Source organism: Balaenoptera physalus (genome assembly GCF_965194825.1).
Source record: "Balaenoptera physalus genome assembly, chromosome: 4".
Lineage (NCBI taxonomy): Eukaryota > Metazoa > Chordata > Mammalia > Artiodactyla > Balaenopteridae > Balaenoptera > Balaenoptera physalus.
The window spans coordinates 25,710,823-25,727,627 of record NC_138891.1 but is presented as its reverse complement, the minus strand read 5'-3'; the positions used below and the strand labels follow the sequence as shown (position 1 = coordinate 25,727,627).

The window sequence follows — 16,805 nt, the reverse complement described above, 5'->3', positions numbered from 1 at the left end:
CCCCCATGAAGTCACTATTGTAAGCTATTTCCATTCTATGGATGGCAAAAATGAGGCTCAAAGAGCTTAGGAAATTTGCTTACTCACAGATAATAAGAGCTGTGATTCAAACCCAGCCTGTCTGACTTTTTAACTACTCCCCCCAAAATAAATAGATAAACACACAGAAGACTTGGGATTATTCAGAAGTAGCGGGAAATCACTGGCTGAATTATTTTCCCAAAAAAAGACATACTGAAGTCCTAAGCCCCAGTACCTCACAATGTAAACTTATTTGGAAATAGGTTCGTTGCGGATGTAATTACTTAAATTAAGATTAAGTTATAATGGAATAGGGCATGTCCCTAATCCAATATCACTGGTTTGCTCATAAGAAGACAGTCCTGTGAAAACTCAGGGAGAACAGCATGGGAAGATGAAGGTAGCAATGCAGTGATGCACCTACAAGCCAAGAATACTAAGGAGTTCTGGCCGTAACCAGGAGCTGGGAGAGAGGCATGGGACAGCTTGGCCCTCAGAGCCCTCAGATGGAATTAACCCAGCCAGTACCTTGACCTCAGACTCCCAGTCTCCAGAACTGTGAGATAATACACTTCCGTTATTTTAAGCCACCCAGTTTGTGGTGCTTTGTTAACGCAGCCCTGGGAAACAAAGACACGAGGTAATTGCAATCTCTAAATACTTACCTAACCAGATCTAACATTGCATTATGAGTCTCCTCAGTAATGAGAAAATAGAGCCACAAAGAGTTGGAGACTTTTGCTCAAATTGAGAAGCAGTCATGGAGCCAGAACCTCAGCCATCTGTGTTTGGTGTCTGCCATCTGCCTCCCCATGAAAACATTGAAGGTAATTTCCTCCTTAGCTTCGTGCTCTGAGTATCCTGACCCCTGGAGTCCACGCTGAAGTTGTCAGTGCAAAAGTGACTGTTCCTGGCTCCCTAGAGGTAGAAGATGAGTACAGTTTTGCATCCCCAGGGGGTCCTTGCCCATGCCCACATGGGGAAGCATGTCCCTCAGGTACGCACTCTGTTCTGGAAGGGCCCAGCCCCGTGGATGAGCCCGAGAGGGCTTGGGCAGGGCTGGCCACCTCCGTCTTAAATGTGAATCCTGGGGTAGCCAGCTGAGGCTCCAATACTCACAAGACCAGACGCAATCAGTGTTGGGGGGAAGAAATCAAATAAAAATTTCCCTCCAAACAAGAGTGTAGACTTGGAACGTTGGAACAGAGTTACTTCTCAGAGCCCGGTTCTCCAAAACACCGCAAGGGAGGCGACCCATAAAGGCCTCTTGTCAAAATCACCGTGAGCTAACAGAGGAGGTCTGGGTCTTTGGCAACACTTCCCCTAATAACCAGAAGGCCACGAAAAGCCAAGACCCACTCCATGTGAGTATCAGCAGCATTCTTCTCCAGAACTGTTTTCTCTGGAAACAATGAGCCAAATGTCACCTCCCATATGGTGCAAATGGATTTAACTGCATCTGATAGGCAGCAAAGATTCCTGGAAATCTGTGATCCCATCCTGTGCCCAAAGGGAAAAATTTTAAGGCCACAATAGTAGGAAGAGAAGCAATGGTGGTTAAGAGTGAAAGTAATACTATTGTCATCATTATTATTGTTATTGTTGCGCTGTGCAGCTCATAGATATTGTACCTCCACATCCAGAGTTCTTCAAGAGACAGGATGCCATTCTGCTCTGCATCATTTAGACCAGTGGTTTTCAGAGAGTTCTTAATATGCAGATTGCTAGGCCCCCACCTAAGGGGGTCAGGGTCAAGGGCCTGGAAATCTGCATTTTAAGAAGCAACAATGATTCTGATGCAGATGAGCAGGTGACCGCACTTGCAGAAACCCCAGGTTTAGACTTTCTTTTGTATTGAGATCCAAGGCTGTGGCTCAGATGAACTCTCAGGTTTCCTCCAGCCTCATGATTCCAATATTTCCCCCTGTTTATCTCCTGTCCACTTGCCCTACTTACACTGGCTGCTTTGGTATCTTACAACTGTCTTCTTTCCTTTAACCTTTAAACAAACTCCACTGCCCTTTCTCTGTCCCTGGATTGTCTATCTGGAACCGAGAAGCCCAACAGAATTAACATTTGATAGGTAGATCTTATAGATATCACTGATAAAACCAAGCCCCGGTACAAATAAGATAGCAAGCACATCATTTTATCGGCCTTTAGTCTGCCCTTGTCCTTAATACTTAATCACCAGAGTTTCCTAGCTCAGGACCTCTAGGGGAACATGGATGCATTTCAAGGCATCTGGGAACTCTCTGAAATGTCACATGAAATTTTACGCAAATGATGAGCACATGGGCATTCTTTCAGAGATGCCAGTCCAAGGCCAGAGAAGGTTAGGAATCATGGCTCCAGGTACCATCAGCTCACCTGGCTGTGACATAGAAAGTCCATTTTGATAAATCTAAGCCACATTGGTTGAATTATGGACAGTCCCCAGTTAGCTTAGGTAATTCAGACAGAGCACAATTTACAAATCTAACTAGACCACATCCCCATTCATTAGTAATGTGCTAGATACTAATCACCAAACATAGAAGATCAAATAAAATACAGTCCTGGAGGATTCTGGGAAGACGGCAGTGACATCAACAGCAGTCTCTCAATCTCTCCAAATCCCTACATAAAAATAGGCAGAACAATTTTAAAAAGTAAGTAAAAATTTTTAAGTTTAAAAAAAAATAGGCGGAACAATTAGGTAACAAAACCAAAATCCATGGACACATGTACAGCAAAACTAGGGGCAAGTTTTCTCACAAACTCCAAATTAAAAGTGAGGGGAAACAAACCACCAATAGTACAAGTGTCCATCCAGGAGGAAAAAGGAAGCAATAGCGTAGCGTCTGAGGGGCTTGAAATCAGGAGAACTGAATGGCCAATAGTATTTCCTGGAAAGTGTAGTTGGACCAATTTGATAAACATCCCTAAACCTGGTGTTGGGGCAGGGAGTGGGGGATGTAGTTTTCTCTAAGAGGAGTAAGTGGAAGGTCCCAGGAAGAAGGACTGAATGGGCTGGAGCTGTCGAGACCCCTGAGAGCTCTCAAAATTGTACACGAGTGATGAGCACACAGGCATTTTTTCAGAAGTCTCCCTTCCAGGTCAGGGCCCTACACTCAGGAGAAATGGCCTTGGAGTGGAGTTAAAATTGAGCTGCATAGAGACAATAGTGATAAAGGAAAGACAAGGTCCAGATCAGCTGGGGGGTGGGGAGAAGTGCGGTGGGCACAGGAAACAGGGCAGGAAATCTCAGAATGCAAGCCACCATGTTTACCACTATATAAAAACAACAGAAGAGGGAACCCTGTGAAGTCAGAACAGCTTTCCTGAACCCTACCTTATTCTATAACTTTAGGAAAACTAATTTTGCATAAAAACGGACAACAGAAAAGAATAGAAGTCAAATCCCATAGAGACTTATTATAAGGAAAACAAAAAAAAAATAGAGGATGAGGAGCAGAATAACATCTCTACAAATAATGAAAGCATGCCAGAAAGATGTGCCCATAAATAGATCAAAACTATAACATACTATATTAAAACAAGTTAAAAGACGTTAAGAAAATGATACGCGCTATGAAAGAACGAAATAAATCAGAATTAGAAAAAAACTCTGGAAACAATTTAAGATTTTTAAAAAATTATTTCAGAAATGAATAGTAAATTAGAAAGACTACAAAAGCAAATAAACACAATGGATAATACCTTAAGAGAAAATGCAAGTGAAAAGAAAGAGAAGTTTTTAAGTCAAAAATAAATGAAGAAAAATATTAAAAAGGTTCAAGAGAAAGTGACAAATATTGAAGATAGGCACAGGAGATTGAACATCTAGAAAACAGGAATCCCTGAAAAAGCAAAGCAAGGCAACAGAACAAGTCCTAACTCAAGAGAACTTCCCTGAAATACAACACATTTGACACATTGGGAACTACACATTGAAAGAGCACACCATGTACCTGAGACTATCAACTAGGAACAGCAAACATCAGAAAAAAATTAGTGAAATTAATGAAATTTTTTTAAAAGTCCTTCAGACATCTAGAGAAAAAAAACGTGATTTATAAGGGAAAGAAAATTATATTTTCATTAGACTTTTCAGGAGCAACTCCTTATGTTAAAAGAAAATAGAAACATATTTAAGTAATCAAATAAAGAAAGTATAAGCCAACAATTTTATTTCCAGAAAAAGAGTTTCAATATATAAAGGGCACTAACTCTTATCAATAGTCGAGAACTCAGAATGTTTCCATTAGTGCTTCCTAAGGAATCTACTAAAGAACAAGCTTCAAAGAATCAAAATGACTAGAAAGACATTGACATAAGGCCTGAATGTGAACATTAAATATACAGTTACCTGTAGTGCTAAGATTACATTAGGGCTGAGAGAGAGTATAGAATGTAATGGTTATATATTCTGACAATGTAAATATAGTACAACTATGAATAGTTCTACTATAGATTTTCTTTTTTTAATGAGAAGTTAGAATGGAGGAAGGATAAGCAAAAATTTTTAATATATGATGTAATTATTATGGTGGTAGTATATTATGATTATGAGACTACTGTAAGTACAATACTATGGATAAAACAAATGAGTCATTGTGGAGTATTCTAATTCTATCATCCCCTATGTCCTTGAGAATCAGAAGTTCTTGAACTTGAATTGGAAGTATCCATAGGAACTCATGAGATATATAATCAGTGGTATGGTGAAGCTGGTTTACAAGAGCTAGTAAGAACAGATTGTACACATTTTGTCCCAACTCCACATTTAATGACTCCATGTTGGTATATTGGAGTCAGCCATAATGGGAGTATTTACACCAGGAAAATTGGGAAATGCTACAAATCTGCCCTTTTTTTAAGAGAGCCAGTTGTTAAACATTTGCCAGCACCCCATTTTATATTGCAACCTTTGGTGCCCAGGTTGTGCTGTTAAAATATCCTTTCTCACTGGAAAAAAAAAAAAAAACCCAGAGAAGTTTGGAGAAATAGCTTCTTTGAGGTCTGAAACAGAAATGTATAAGATGAACCTACAACTTGCCATGCAGATGACAAGGAAGCTATCAAAGATACTGGCATCATGTCAATAGGACTCAGAAGCCAATCTGAAGATTCCCATTGACCAAAGAGCTTCAGTTTGAGCTTCAACAGTGATAAAAATTGCAATCAAATTCATTTAAATGCATTACTTTATGGTGATATTTAAACAAAGTATCAGTCATTTTCAGAGGGTCATAACCAATCATTATCTGGAAAACTAGTAAATAGAGGGAATAAATCAAACATTTATCTTGCCTTTCCTGTATTGACTATTCCACTGAATATCCCAATAGGACAAATGAAAAGTGTCTCTTTATAAAAGTATTCTACCTAATAAAATAATAAAAAGATAAAATTAGAATTTCACTGTTTGCACACCCCAGTGAGCAAATAGATATAGTTATTACACATCAGTGTCTGCTAAAATCACACAAAGAGAGACAACCAGATATGATGTGCCTTCTTTAGTCTTGCAGAAGGGGTAGAATAAAACCTGAATCTCATCCAGTCTCTGGATCCAGCTGGCAATTTGCAGGAGATACGAAGGGCAGAGGAACATGCTGGGCTACACATGAGTTTGCAATCAGCAATACAGACCATGGGAAACTCCACAGGTCCAATGGCCCACGATCTTCAGCAAATAAATTATAAAGAAAAGGGTGGAAGAGGAATCTATAGATTAAAAGACATAACACATTTTTTAAAATAGGCAAGACCAAACTGTAGTGTGCCAGAATGCACATTTAAGTGACAAAACTGTAATAAAAACTCAAGGAAGTGACTTGTATAAAAATCAGGAAAGTAGTTACTTTTGGAGAAAGGAAGACGTTTTGACTAGGATGAGACACCTGAAAAGGGTTTCAAGGGTAGGCGACATAGTTCCGTTTCCTGGAATCTGGAAGGTTTCCATGCCTTATAATGATCCATTAAGATACACATTAGATTTGTGATGTTTGATGTATCACTTTTTCATTTTACAACAAAAAGATTTTATTTTATAAGCTCCCTCAAGGAGCTTAGAGTCTAAAGAAGAAGATGGAGATGTAAACAATCAGCTTTAAGACAATGTGATAAATGCAGTCAGGCAGGAACGTATTATACATGTTGCTCCAGATCCGCCATGGAGCTGAAGCAGTTCAGCGTGGCAGATCTGAGATGGCTATTGGGAGGAAGGGACACACCAGCCTGGCCTTGAAGGGAGAGCCATTCTCCAAACAGACATGCGAGTAGCAGAGCTCAGAGACCAGGCTGAAGGGGCTTGCAGTCACTCCTTGCTATCTTATTCCAGGCAGTTCTGCTTACCGCTCAGCGTGTTTATTCGGGCTTCCTTTCTGCCCTAGCAGTTGTCTAGGGCAATTTCCTTTAAAATGGTAAAGGTTAGGATTGTCAACCAAAGGAACACATGTTCACCCTTGTATGTGAATAGCGGGTTTCTGCCTTTTCCTTGTTTTTATTTTTTTTTTTCTTATTTTTTTTTAATTGGAGTATAATTGCTTTACCATGTTGTATTAGTTTCTGCTGTAGAACGAAGTGAATCAGCTATATGTATATATATATCCCCTCCCTCTTGAGCCTCCCTGCCACCCCCCCATCCCACCCCTCTAGGTCATCACAGAGCACCAAGCTGAGCTCCCTGGGCTATACAGCAGCTTCCCACTAGCTATCTATTTTACACATGGTAGTGTATATATGTCAGTGCTACTCTCTCACTTCGTCCCACCCTCCCCTTCCCCCCTGTGTCCACAAGTCCATTCTCTACATCTGTGTCTCTTTTCTGGCCTGCAAATATGTTCATCAGTACCATTTTTCTAGATTCCCTATATATGCGTTAATATACGATATTTGTTTTTCTCTTTCTGACTTACTTCACTCTGTATGACAGACTCTAGATTCTTCCACATCACTACAAATGACACAATTTTGTTCATTTTTATGGCTGAGTAATAGTCCATTGTATATTCTTGATAGCTTGTTCTTGAAATAGAGTGGCTGCTGCAAAGACAGGACCACACCTCTACGTTCTCTGCGTGTGCCAGTGCAGAAAGGGAAGTCCTCCCTCAAGCTAGAGAGAACAGAGTGATGAAACAGCTTAAAGAAGAGGGCTTTTGGTTGGACTCTTAAAGCCTTCCTCCAACCTGAACCCCAAATACACCTCGGCAAAATTTTTCATCACATACTTAAGCAAGATGGCAAGACAGTGTTTCCAATTACAGAATCCAACATATCCTAAGGAAGAGGGAGAACACACTCAATTCAATTTGTTAGCCCACATTTCCTGTGAAATAAAGCATAAAGGGTGTGATTTGTATATTGGAATCAAAGAATGATGGGGTGTGTACAATTTGGGGGTATCCTCTACTTGTTCTGTTCATGGATGCTGAGTAAATACCAGCATGGGGACTCAGCAAGTCCATAGCAAATGGGACCTGGTTTCCTGCAGTAACATATGGGCTTGGAGGGCAAGGTCGGCTCCCACTCTGGGATGCACTTACCCTTCCCCACCCACCTGCCATTGATCCCTGACCATCTCTGGTAGCAAGTCAGCCCTGGAAGTTAAATGCACTCTGGAAAGGGAGGTAAAGATAGTTTAGAAGAGAATCGAAAAGCCATCTGATTACACATTTCTTGATCTATAAAATGGGACTATAATACCCACCTACAGTTGTAAAGAGAAAATAAGGTATAGAGAAATGTCTTATAAATAAAAAGATGCAGGGTGTATTCCTAAAAAGATAAATGTGCTTTCCTTCTCTACACACCTCTGAATTAACAAGAATTTTTTCCTGATAACAAGACCATTTATCAAGCTTATACATACAAACACATGCAAATGCTCCCAATAGGCACAAAGTCTTCCTACACAAGCCTACAAAGTCTTCCTACACAAGCCTACAAAGACTTCCTATAAAGTCTTCCTACAAGATGCAATGCTTCATTACTCCACTCTCAGGTGTAACATCATCAAGACTGTATCTTGTTGAGCCAAGTTGCTGACCCATCCCCCAGGGACAAGTTGAAAAAATTGGCATTAGTCAGGTCTGGGTTCTGGGCAAAATGGGCTTATCTTATACCTATCATCACCCTAAAAATGATGACTTTATGGACATAAGAGGCCATGTTCTTTTTCTTCCTATTTAAGATCTAAATCTCATATGGAGGGCAATACTCTGGAGAGAGACCACTGTGTTCCATACTTGCCTGATCATCAGTCGCCTGGACCATTGAAAATACAGAGTCCCAGGCCACTTCCCAGACCTGCCAAATCAAAATCTCTAGGGCAAGACTTGGACATCTGAATTTTTAACAAATGCCAAGATGGTCTTCACGATGAGGTATGTTTAGAGAAAGCCAAGATAGAACATAGCTCTTCAGGGTTCTAAAATCAAAGACTTTTCAAGAAGTCCAGAAACAGGGGCATGTTAGTCTTCTCAGGCTGCCATAACAAAATACCATAAAATGCTGGCTTAAACAACAGAAACTTATTTTATCACAGTTCTGGGGACTGGAAGTCTGAGCTCAGGATGCCAGCACGGTCAGGTTCTGGTGAGAACTCTCTTCCAGGCTTGAACACAGGCACCACCTCACTGTGTGTTCACACGACCCCTTTGTGGACATGTGGAGAGAGAGAGAGCAAACTCTCTGGATTCTCTTCTTAGAAGGACACTAATCCCCTCAGGAAGGTCCCACCCTCATGATCTCATCTAACCCTAATTACCTCCCAAAGGCGCCATTTCCAAATACCATCACAGTGGGGGTCAGGGCTTCAACATGTGAATTTTGGGAGAACACAAACATTCAATCCATAGTACAGGGCAATGGGGCTTACTCCCTTCAAAGGGGCAGATGTTCTTTGTGGAGCTGAATCTTTGCTTGGGGTTTCTGCATCTGACCAATGTATGTAGGACCATGTTATAAGAGGCATAGGCCTCTTATAAGTGCAAGCTGTGCACCCATTGGTTTTGGCAACTTACAAAGGACAAAACATGAGGACTTAGAATAATCAAAACAGAAACTAACAAAAGAGAGAAATCAATGTCACCACTAGTTTGGATGTTGGTTCAGTTAAGCAATAAATTTAGCTCTGGACCTGCTGATAGCAGATGCATTTTCGCCTTTGGCCTGAGTTAATTGTCTTTCCTATTTCACACATGTTTAATTCCGGGTAGAGTTCCAGCTTTTACTTACATCTCCTGAACCAGACTGCTCTTCCCAAACTTATGCCCTTTAAAGATGAGAAAAGTCATTGTTTTTTTTCCCCCCAGAGCTTAACATTTCATCTCGATGCATTTCGAGCTTATCAGAAAAGCAAAACTAGCTGTACCAGAAATATCCAATGGGGAATCTCTCTCTCTCCGAACATATACTAGAACCTGATAAGAAAAATAACACATTTTGCAAAATTGGCAGTTGGGGTTTCCTGTAGATCAAAAGAGTTTTCTTATTTTTTAATAATTCAGGTAATCCTGGAGATCCAGCCACTTCCCAGATACTGCTCAGCAATGAAGAACGCAGAAAGTCACTGAGTCCGCAATTCCATATAAGTTATCCAATTAGATGAGACTTGTTACTCAGTGTCTCTATACCAGCAGGAAGGTGCCCAATGTGGTGGAAATGTCTGGGGTCTCGGGCCCAGCTCTGCCAATAACTAGCTGGCTCTGTTCCACTGAGCAATTCTTTTACTCTCTTTGAGCCTGTTTTCATCATTAATTCAACAACTATTTCTTGAACATCTAAAATGTGCCAAGCATTGTATCCAGCTGAAGGGGACAGCCTTGCCCTCAAGGAGACCACCGTCTAGAGACAAGGGAGCTTTCCATTCTATAATGTAATTGTTAATTTCCTTGTGTGGGTACTTCAGTAGTTTAGCGCATAATATAAAAACATGTGAGTATATGAAGGAACAAATGAATGATTGAATGAGTAAAGCACAAAGTTGTTTTCTAACCACTTTATTTTATGCCATTACCACATGGTCCCCTTTCTCTGATAACCTAGGCCCAAGAGATCCATCTCTGACTTGACCTTCCTTAGGCTTTTATCCTCAGGAAATCCTCATTTGTTGGCTGTAATCTGCTCCCTTCATTCTTCCCTTGACACAGTCACCCAGAATCCACCTCCATCACTCATAATACCCCTGAATATTTTCCTAAACTATAAATTCAACGAACATCCACTGAGCACATTATATATGGCAAGCACTGGGCAAACCAAGACGTTGGAGAACGTAGACTCTGGTCCACATCTGCCGTGTCTGCAGATGGTGCTTACACGTTCCGTTCACTTTTGCCACACGGTGTATGTGTCCTTCCTTTGACTTGCCGCTACTGAGACTCCAGCACAGCCAGAATGGCATTGTGAGTTTCCTAGAAGAGTCTTATGTCAGCAAATTCTCCCAGCTCTCACCTACTACCTGACGCCAGCCCCCCATACAACAATGTTTAACCCAAATAGCTATTTTTGGTGTAGGAGCAGCTCAAATCTTCCAACCACTAACTAGCCTGTGACTCTCAATGCCGCAGCAAATGCCAGGAGTGCCACTCTCTCATCTCTACCCTCATATCATTTCCCCTCTGTTATTTGAACAATAATTGACACACCACTCTCTCCAGAAAGTATTGCTTAGAAAATAATGTTTTTAAATAAAATAGCATTTGAATGGCATGTGAAAGTGTAACACCTCTTTTCCATGTTATTTCAGTTAATACCCATGGCAATGCTCGAGGCTCACAGGGGTCAATCACTAGACCACATGTCATAGAGTCGGTGAAGGGGCAGAGCTGGCAGTTGTGCTCAGGTCTTCTGAGTCGGAAATCCCAGAGCTTGTCCAGAGGGGCCAGATGGTAACCCATTTTGTCCAGGCCTCACAGTCACAGAAAGCTACAAAGTAAGTCATAAGTGTTAGCTCCAATAACAAGACACATAAAGTTGAAGAGATCCCTCATCAGGATGAAAAGAAGAAAATGTGCCTTGTGCAAGTTTAAATTTGTGTTTTCGTTCTGTAACATGATTTTGGCATTTTGATTTTTCATTATATTGAGAATCTCAAACAATGGAAGTTGCCCAGGCCTCTCTTGAACAACAGACCTCATTTTTATTTACACAACATCGCTAAAAATGTTGCTTACTTGCTGTCACTTTTCCATCTGGAAATAAAATTGGCTGGATTTTCTTTGATTTATACTCCAGTTGTATATTATATATATCTCGTCCACCTCACCTCCCTAAAAAAAAAAAAAAACCTTCTCTGACCTATGCACACCATAAAACCTAGTAAGACCACATGCCCCCTGCCTGAGAGGGTCCGCAGCTCACCAGCAGGGGTGCTGTCTGCAAGCTTTTCTCTCTAGAGAACCAGCTGGTCATATGCACGATTCTGCTCTGATAAATTACCTTTCACTAGGGGGTGACGGTGGTGGATTCGAATAGCAAAGGGAGCCTCCGGATTATTTAAAATCATCATATCTCTAGGCTTCAATTCCTTCATGCATAAAATGAAGGTAGTAACACTCTGTAATAAAAATTAATGGCAAATCATCAAGGGCTTCCCAGAGTTGTAGATAGACTTACAAGATGTTGCAGAGAATGCCAGGCTCTGAACTTTAATATCTTCCCGGTCCTTAACTGAGCACAACAGCTGCTCATCTGAAAAGAGTCGTCAAGTTTTCTATTCGCAGTTGCAATTACAGACCCTCTCAAGCATCTTTTCAGTTGCTCTCCTCGCATCATAACTAGGCTGTGTTCATGAGCCTCGTCTGCTTTGTCCCCACTGTGGTGGTGAGTGATCTGAAGCCAGAGGCAACCAGATTCTTGGCCCATGTGGGCTGCATCCTCCCTCTGTCCCACACGCTCAGAGTATCAAGGGCATGACAGAATGGTGTCGTCCAGCGGTGGGTGGGCTCCAGACAGAGCCATTGCCTGGATTACCTCTTGTCTTGAGTGCCTGGGGGGTGACTGTACATCCTCACGAGCCGATGGTAACTGCTTTCCATTTTGTTTTCCCTTTCCCTATTTATTAGAGCATTTCAGAAAGTCGATGAGGTGAGCTATTCTCCAGAAGAGGAAATAATACAAAGCTTAAAAACTGTTTCTGATAGAATGGTGAAATAATTTCACTACTTTTCTTGGAGGAAAAAAATAAATAAATAAGGCAACCTGAGGCAGCCTCTAGGGATTTCATTATAGATAGATTGGAGGGAAACATAACGGCTTTAGATGAACAGGTTTTTCTTTTCACTTGTTAGAGCACTTTGGGATGAAGAGAGGAGAAAGGCAGGTGCTAGACAGTAGAATAAACCTGGCTCCAGCTTATTTACATTATTTCGTATGGAGATGCATTGATGTATGAAGTATAAAGTGACTGTGTTGAATAGTGAAAATAAAGTATTTTGGTAAACAATCTCTGTTCACTACCCAGTCCTAGAATGAGTGAACGTTTTATGAAATACCTCTTGCTTCTTTGTGACAATTACCTCTGGTTTAAGATGTGTGTGCGGTTTTAGGAAAACACAGTCTCGTATGCTGCTATTAAAGTCATTCAGGTCGAGGCGCCATTTCTCCATGATTAAAGACTACGAGGAGGGCTGGGAATGTGTGTGGAGCAAAGAATATAATTAGCCACTTTTGCGGGCCAAATTACCTCCTAAATGAGGGAGTAGGCGATTTAAATGTAAAAATAACTGTCTCTTTCGCGGCATGCAAATGTTTGTGCTGTGTAAGAAACTAAATCCTGGCTTCCTCTTGGCAAGTATTCCCTAACAGCCCTCGCAGATATCTGAAACCAATTTTAACCCACTCTGGTCCTCCGCTGACCACAACATTACCTGAATGGTGCGACCCAATTTCCAGACTGCTCACCAGTCCTCAGGCCTACGGGGTGAGTAAATATCCCGAGAGGGACAGGCATGGTGAATATTGATGAGCCCGGGGAACCTCGGAGCTATTTCTTCCCAGCTTGAGGAGGAAGCATTTTTAAAATTCACGGCACCAAGAATCATCTCTCTTCTCTTTTCAGTTGTTGCTGATGTGGGCTCATTCTTCTTTTTTAAAAAAATGCAATTTTTTTTTATTGTGACCACTATTTTTAACCATAAAATGAATTTAGAAAATATAAAAGAAGGAATGTGCCCTCACAAAGTGCTGTGTTTTGAGATTTAGAATACTAGGCCTGTGCTTTATAGCTCAAGGGGGTGGAATCAAAAATGCTGAGAAGCAATAAGAATCCTTATCAGTAAATCAGAGTGTCAGGGACTGGCGAGGAGCAGAATCTTGGAGTCTGTGGCACCCTTGGGGGTTGTCCAGCTGGCCGACCCCTTGTCTAAACAGAGAAAAAGGCGTCTCAGATCTCAGAAGTGCTCAGGACACCGCAGCCTGAGCCAGTGGTTCTCAAAGTGTGTCCTCAGACCGGCGGCCTCAGCATTACTTGGAAACTTGTTAGAAATGCAAATTCTCAGGCCCTACATCACAACTCTGGTCTCAGGGGCCCAGCATCTGTGCTTCAACGAGTGATTCCAAGACAGGCCAAAGCTGGAAACCACTGAGCTGAGGTCACCTAGCCAGGGTTCATTCTACAGGTAATTTCGTGTGGTCTTCCAAAAAACAATGGAAGAAGAGTTGAGATTTTAATTCCTTTCTTTAAGGGAATCTCTGTCTGAGGAAAACTTTAGTGGCCGGATCTAGTTCATTTCCACCATTATCTGCTATGGTAACTTCCAACCCTTTTTAGCCCTGTGACACTCATCCCAAGAAACATGCTGTGAGGATATACTTTTCAAAGAAAATATAACAGACATTGAGTTTTAAGAATTTTGTGATAGGCGTTACAAAACCTACATTGAGAATCATTCCATACTCTGAGGTCACAGGATTCTGCAAACTCCTAACTCCTCTCACCCAGATTAGGTATCCATTCAAAAAATCCACTGCATTTTATTTTAACTTCCTTATCCACAGAGGTTCTCAATTAGCACATGTTCTCTTACCCACAGAGAGGGAAAACGTGACATCTGCCATACCAGCCACTTCAGCCAAGACAAGACAGGGCAGTTAAAAAAGGAAAGCAAACATCCTAGTTTCTAACACTGTAGGACTGCTATTGTTTTCTGCTTTTATCAGGAAGTGACCTCTCTTTCTTTCCAAAACCAGGAACAGCTTAAAGAGGATGATGTAGAATGTATTGTAAACCAGGATGAACTGGCCATGAATTACCAGGAACAAACCACCTCACCTTGCAGCCCTCCTGCAAGGCCGGGTCTGGACCAGAAAGCTTCACCCCAGACTCCAAGCAAGGAAAGCATTTATGAGGGGGACCTTGGCCTAGGAGGCTATGAACTCAAGCTTGAGCAAACTCCGGGTGAATCCCAGCTGAATTAATGGGCGTGAACAACGCCGAGGTAATCACAGGTAATGCAGGGATCACTGACGATCAAGCCAAGCCGATGAGGCTGCATGGAGGAGAGGCTGGAAAATGTCTGAAGGGCATAAATTGGAGAGATTCAAAACCTTATCACGTGTATCCTCTGGTGCCTGCAGAAATGAGAATTTATTATCATCCCTCTACGTTACGCAACTGCATTTAAGTTTTTGACAGCGCCATTTTTATTAGTGAATCGGGTGGGGTGGGAAGGGTGCAGGGGGAGGGAGGGAGGAGTCTAGCCGCTGGGAGGATGAAACAGATGTGCTGTGTCTGCAGGTGTTTCTTTTCTGTGTGCAGCTCTCTGGGCCCTTCACTCAGATTTGGGATCCTATTCCCTTCATTAAGGAGACTTTAAACATCAGAAAAAGAGTTACTGAGCTTAAATGTGTGCCTCCTAAGCTGGAGGGAATGCCCAGTTCTTCAGGAAGTGAGACGTTTTATATGTTTAGAACCTAGGCGCCCACTCGCTCCTAATGATCCGGGGATATTGGCCCAGATAAGTGCTTGCTTGATACCACTGTTGCCGGCCTCACAGAACCCACGGCGCCTGGGGACCCGCCGTTCTCCTCCGCATCCTCTTCAAGTTGCTCCTCCCCTTGCTTGAAGCCGTTGGTGACAGCTTTGTTGCGCTCTGCACTAAATGCAGTGCCACTTTTCACCTTGGTAGGACCCCTTCCAGGGACAGCGGGGTCCTCTCCTCCGTACCATGTCCTTGCTTGCATCTGAGTCACTTCCTGGCTCCGTGGCAGGTCCCTCTGTCCGCTGAGAGATGAGATTCCTTAGCACAGGTTCCTCTCCACACAGCAGGAGTCGGGACAGGAACCCTGACCTGTCCTCCGATTCCAACTCTCACAGCTCAGCAGCAGCGCAGGGGCAGGAGCGAGAGGAGCAGGGCGGAGGGTGCGCAGAGACCGCGCGGAGGAGACAAGGGCTCAGCATCAGGGGCATTTTTACAAGGCATGGCTCACGGCCCATGGCGGGGAGACCAACGCAATAGCTTTTAATTTAGCTGCACAACTTTTAAGCCATTAAGATACCTCAAACACAGCTTCTCTTGAAATACAAATGTTAATATCAGACTCCAAGAAAGCAGACCCCAGTCACAGGTTAGGAATGGCATCTTCCTGGGACCCAAAGCTCGGAAGTAACATAGGCTTTGCTGACCAGTTATTTGGCTTTAGACGTGAACCATGGTGGTGCCGGGCACGCCACTACGCAGATTCTCTTGCTTTCCAAACAGTAGAATCCAAGGGCACAAATTGTTTTCTACTCAGCTAAGTATAACATGGTCATTCCGGGTAAATATGGCAAATGGCAAAGCAGGAAGTTTTCTAATTTGACTTAATCCTAATAAAATTTTGTTAAAAAGCACGATTGTTTTATTTATGTATTTAAAGCCATCTTCTACTGTCCACGCCAATTGGCAGTGCTAAGCCCTTGCTCTCGAAGTGCCAGGTGAAGGGGGACTGAAAGGTGATGTAAGGGAGATGCAGGGGTCCTCTGGGCCAGGAAGAGCCATGGGGGCTGCTGGCCTAGTCAGTGACGCGTGGAGAGAGCACAGCGGGCTGGGAGGATGTGAGAAGGGAAGGCGGAGTCAGGCAGAGGGGAGCTCCTCCTCCTTTCACACTGCAGGGGACCAGAAACTTCCAAAACAGGGGAGGAGGTGCTAGAGGAGAAAGGATGGAAGGAAAGGCGGGAGAGAAGGATTCATCTTATTTCTGCCTTTATCATGTGAAAGGGAGGGATGAGAACTCGGTGTTTTGTTTCTTTTCCTCTGCGTGGAGAAAGACACATCAGGGAAAGAGAAGATCCCCCCAAAACAGACAAACGTTAGTGAGGGAAGGAGTGGAGAGAAGGGAGAGAAATATGACACACTGGATGGAAATGAGGTGAGGTGGAGAGGGGACGATACACCGTCTACACCCAGTACCAACTGGCTAAGAGGGCAGACAACGAAATAGCCTCCTGGCCCACAGGCAAAGCCCTCTTCCTGCTTGGAAAAACATCTCTTTCCATCTGAACATCATGAACCATTACCCACAAGGAGAATGAGGGCTCTTTAATCTGGGCTGGACCACTTATCCCAGCTGACTCCAGGTAGGTATGATATTGTGAGTTTGAGGAAATGTGTGTCCTGCCCAACTGGACAGGGTTCCAGCTTCGAGATGTGATAACCAGCCTCTTTGCCTCTGAATCAGACCAAGACCAGAACAGAGGCTAGCTAGTGTCCCATTAGCAATTCATAAAACCAAATTCCCTTTCTGCTCCTGTTGTGAAGGATAATAATTTATGATCTTAAGAAATGCTCTGTGCTTTGATTAGCAGCATCAGG

At 42.6% G+C, this 16,805-nt stretch overlaps 1 protein-coding gene across 21 annotated transcripts in view; it reads left to right on the top strand.

Annotated features, from left to right (window-relative positions):
- SLC9A9 (solute carrier family 9 member A9) overlaps positions 1-15,844 on the top strand; it is a 683,127-nt gene extending 667,283 nt beyond the window's left edge. For all 21 annotated transcript variants that reach the window (XM_082461227.1, XM_082461222.1, XM_082461225.1 and 18 more), the window contains 2 exons: positions 12,829-12,934; positions 14,203-15,844. In XM_082461227.1, coding sequence (XP_082317353.1) covers positions 12,829-12,934; positions 14,203-14,430 — 334 coding nt within the window. In that variant the 3' untranslated portion in view covers positions 14,431-15,844. The remainder of the gene's footprint in view (positions 1-12,828; positions 12,935-14,202) is intronic.
- Positions 15,845-16,805: the final 961 nt, after the last annotated feature.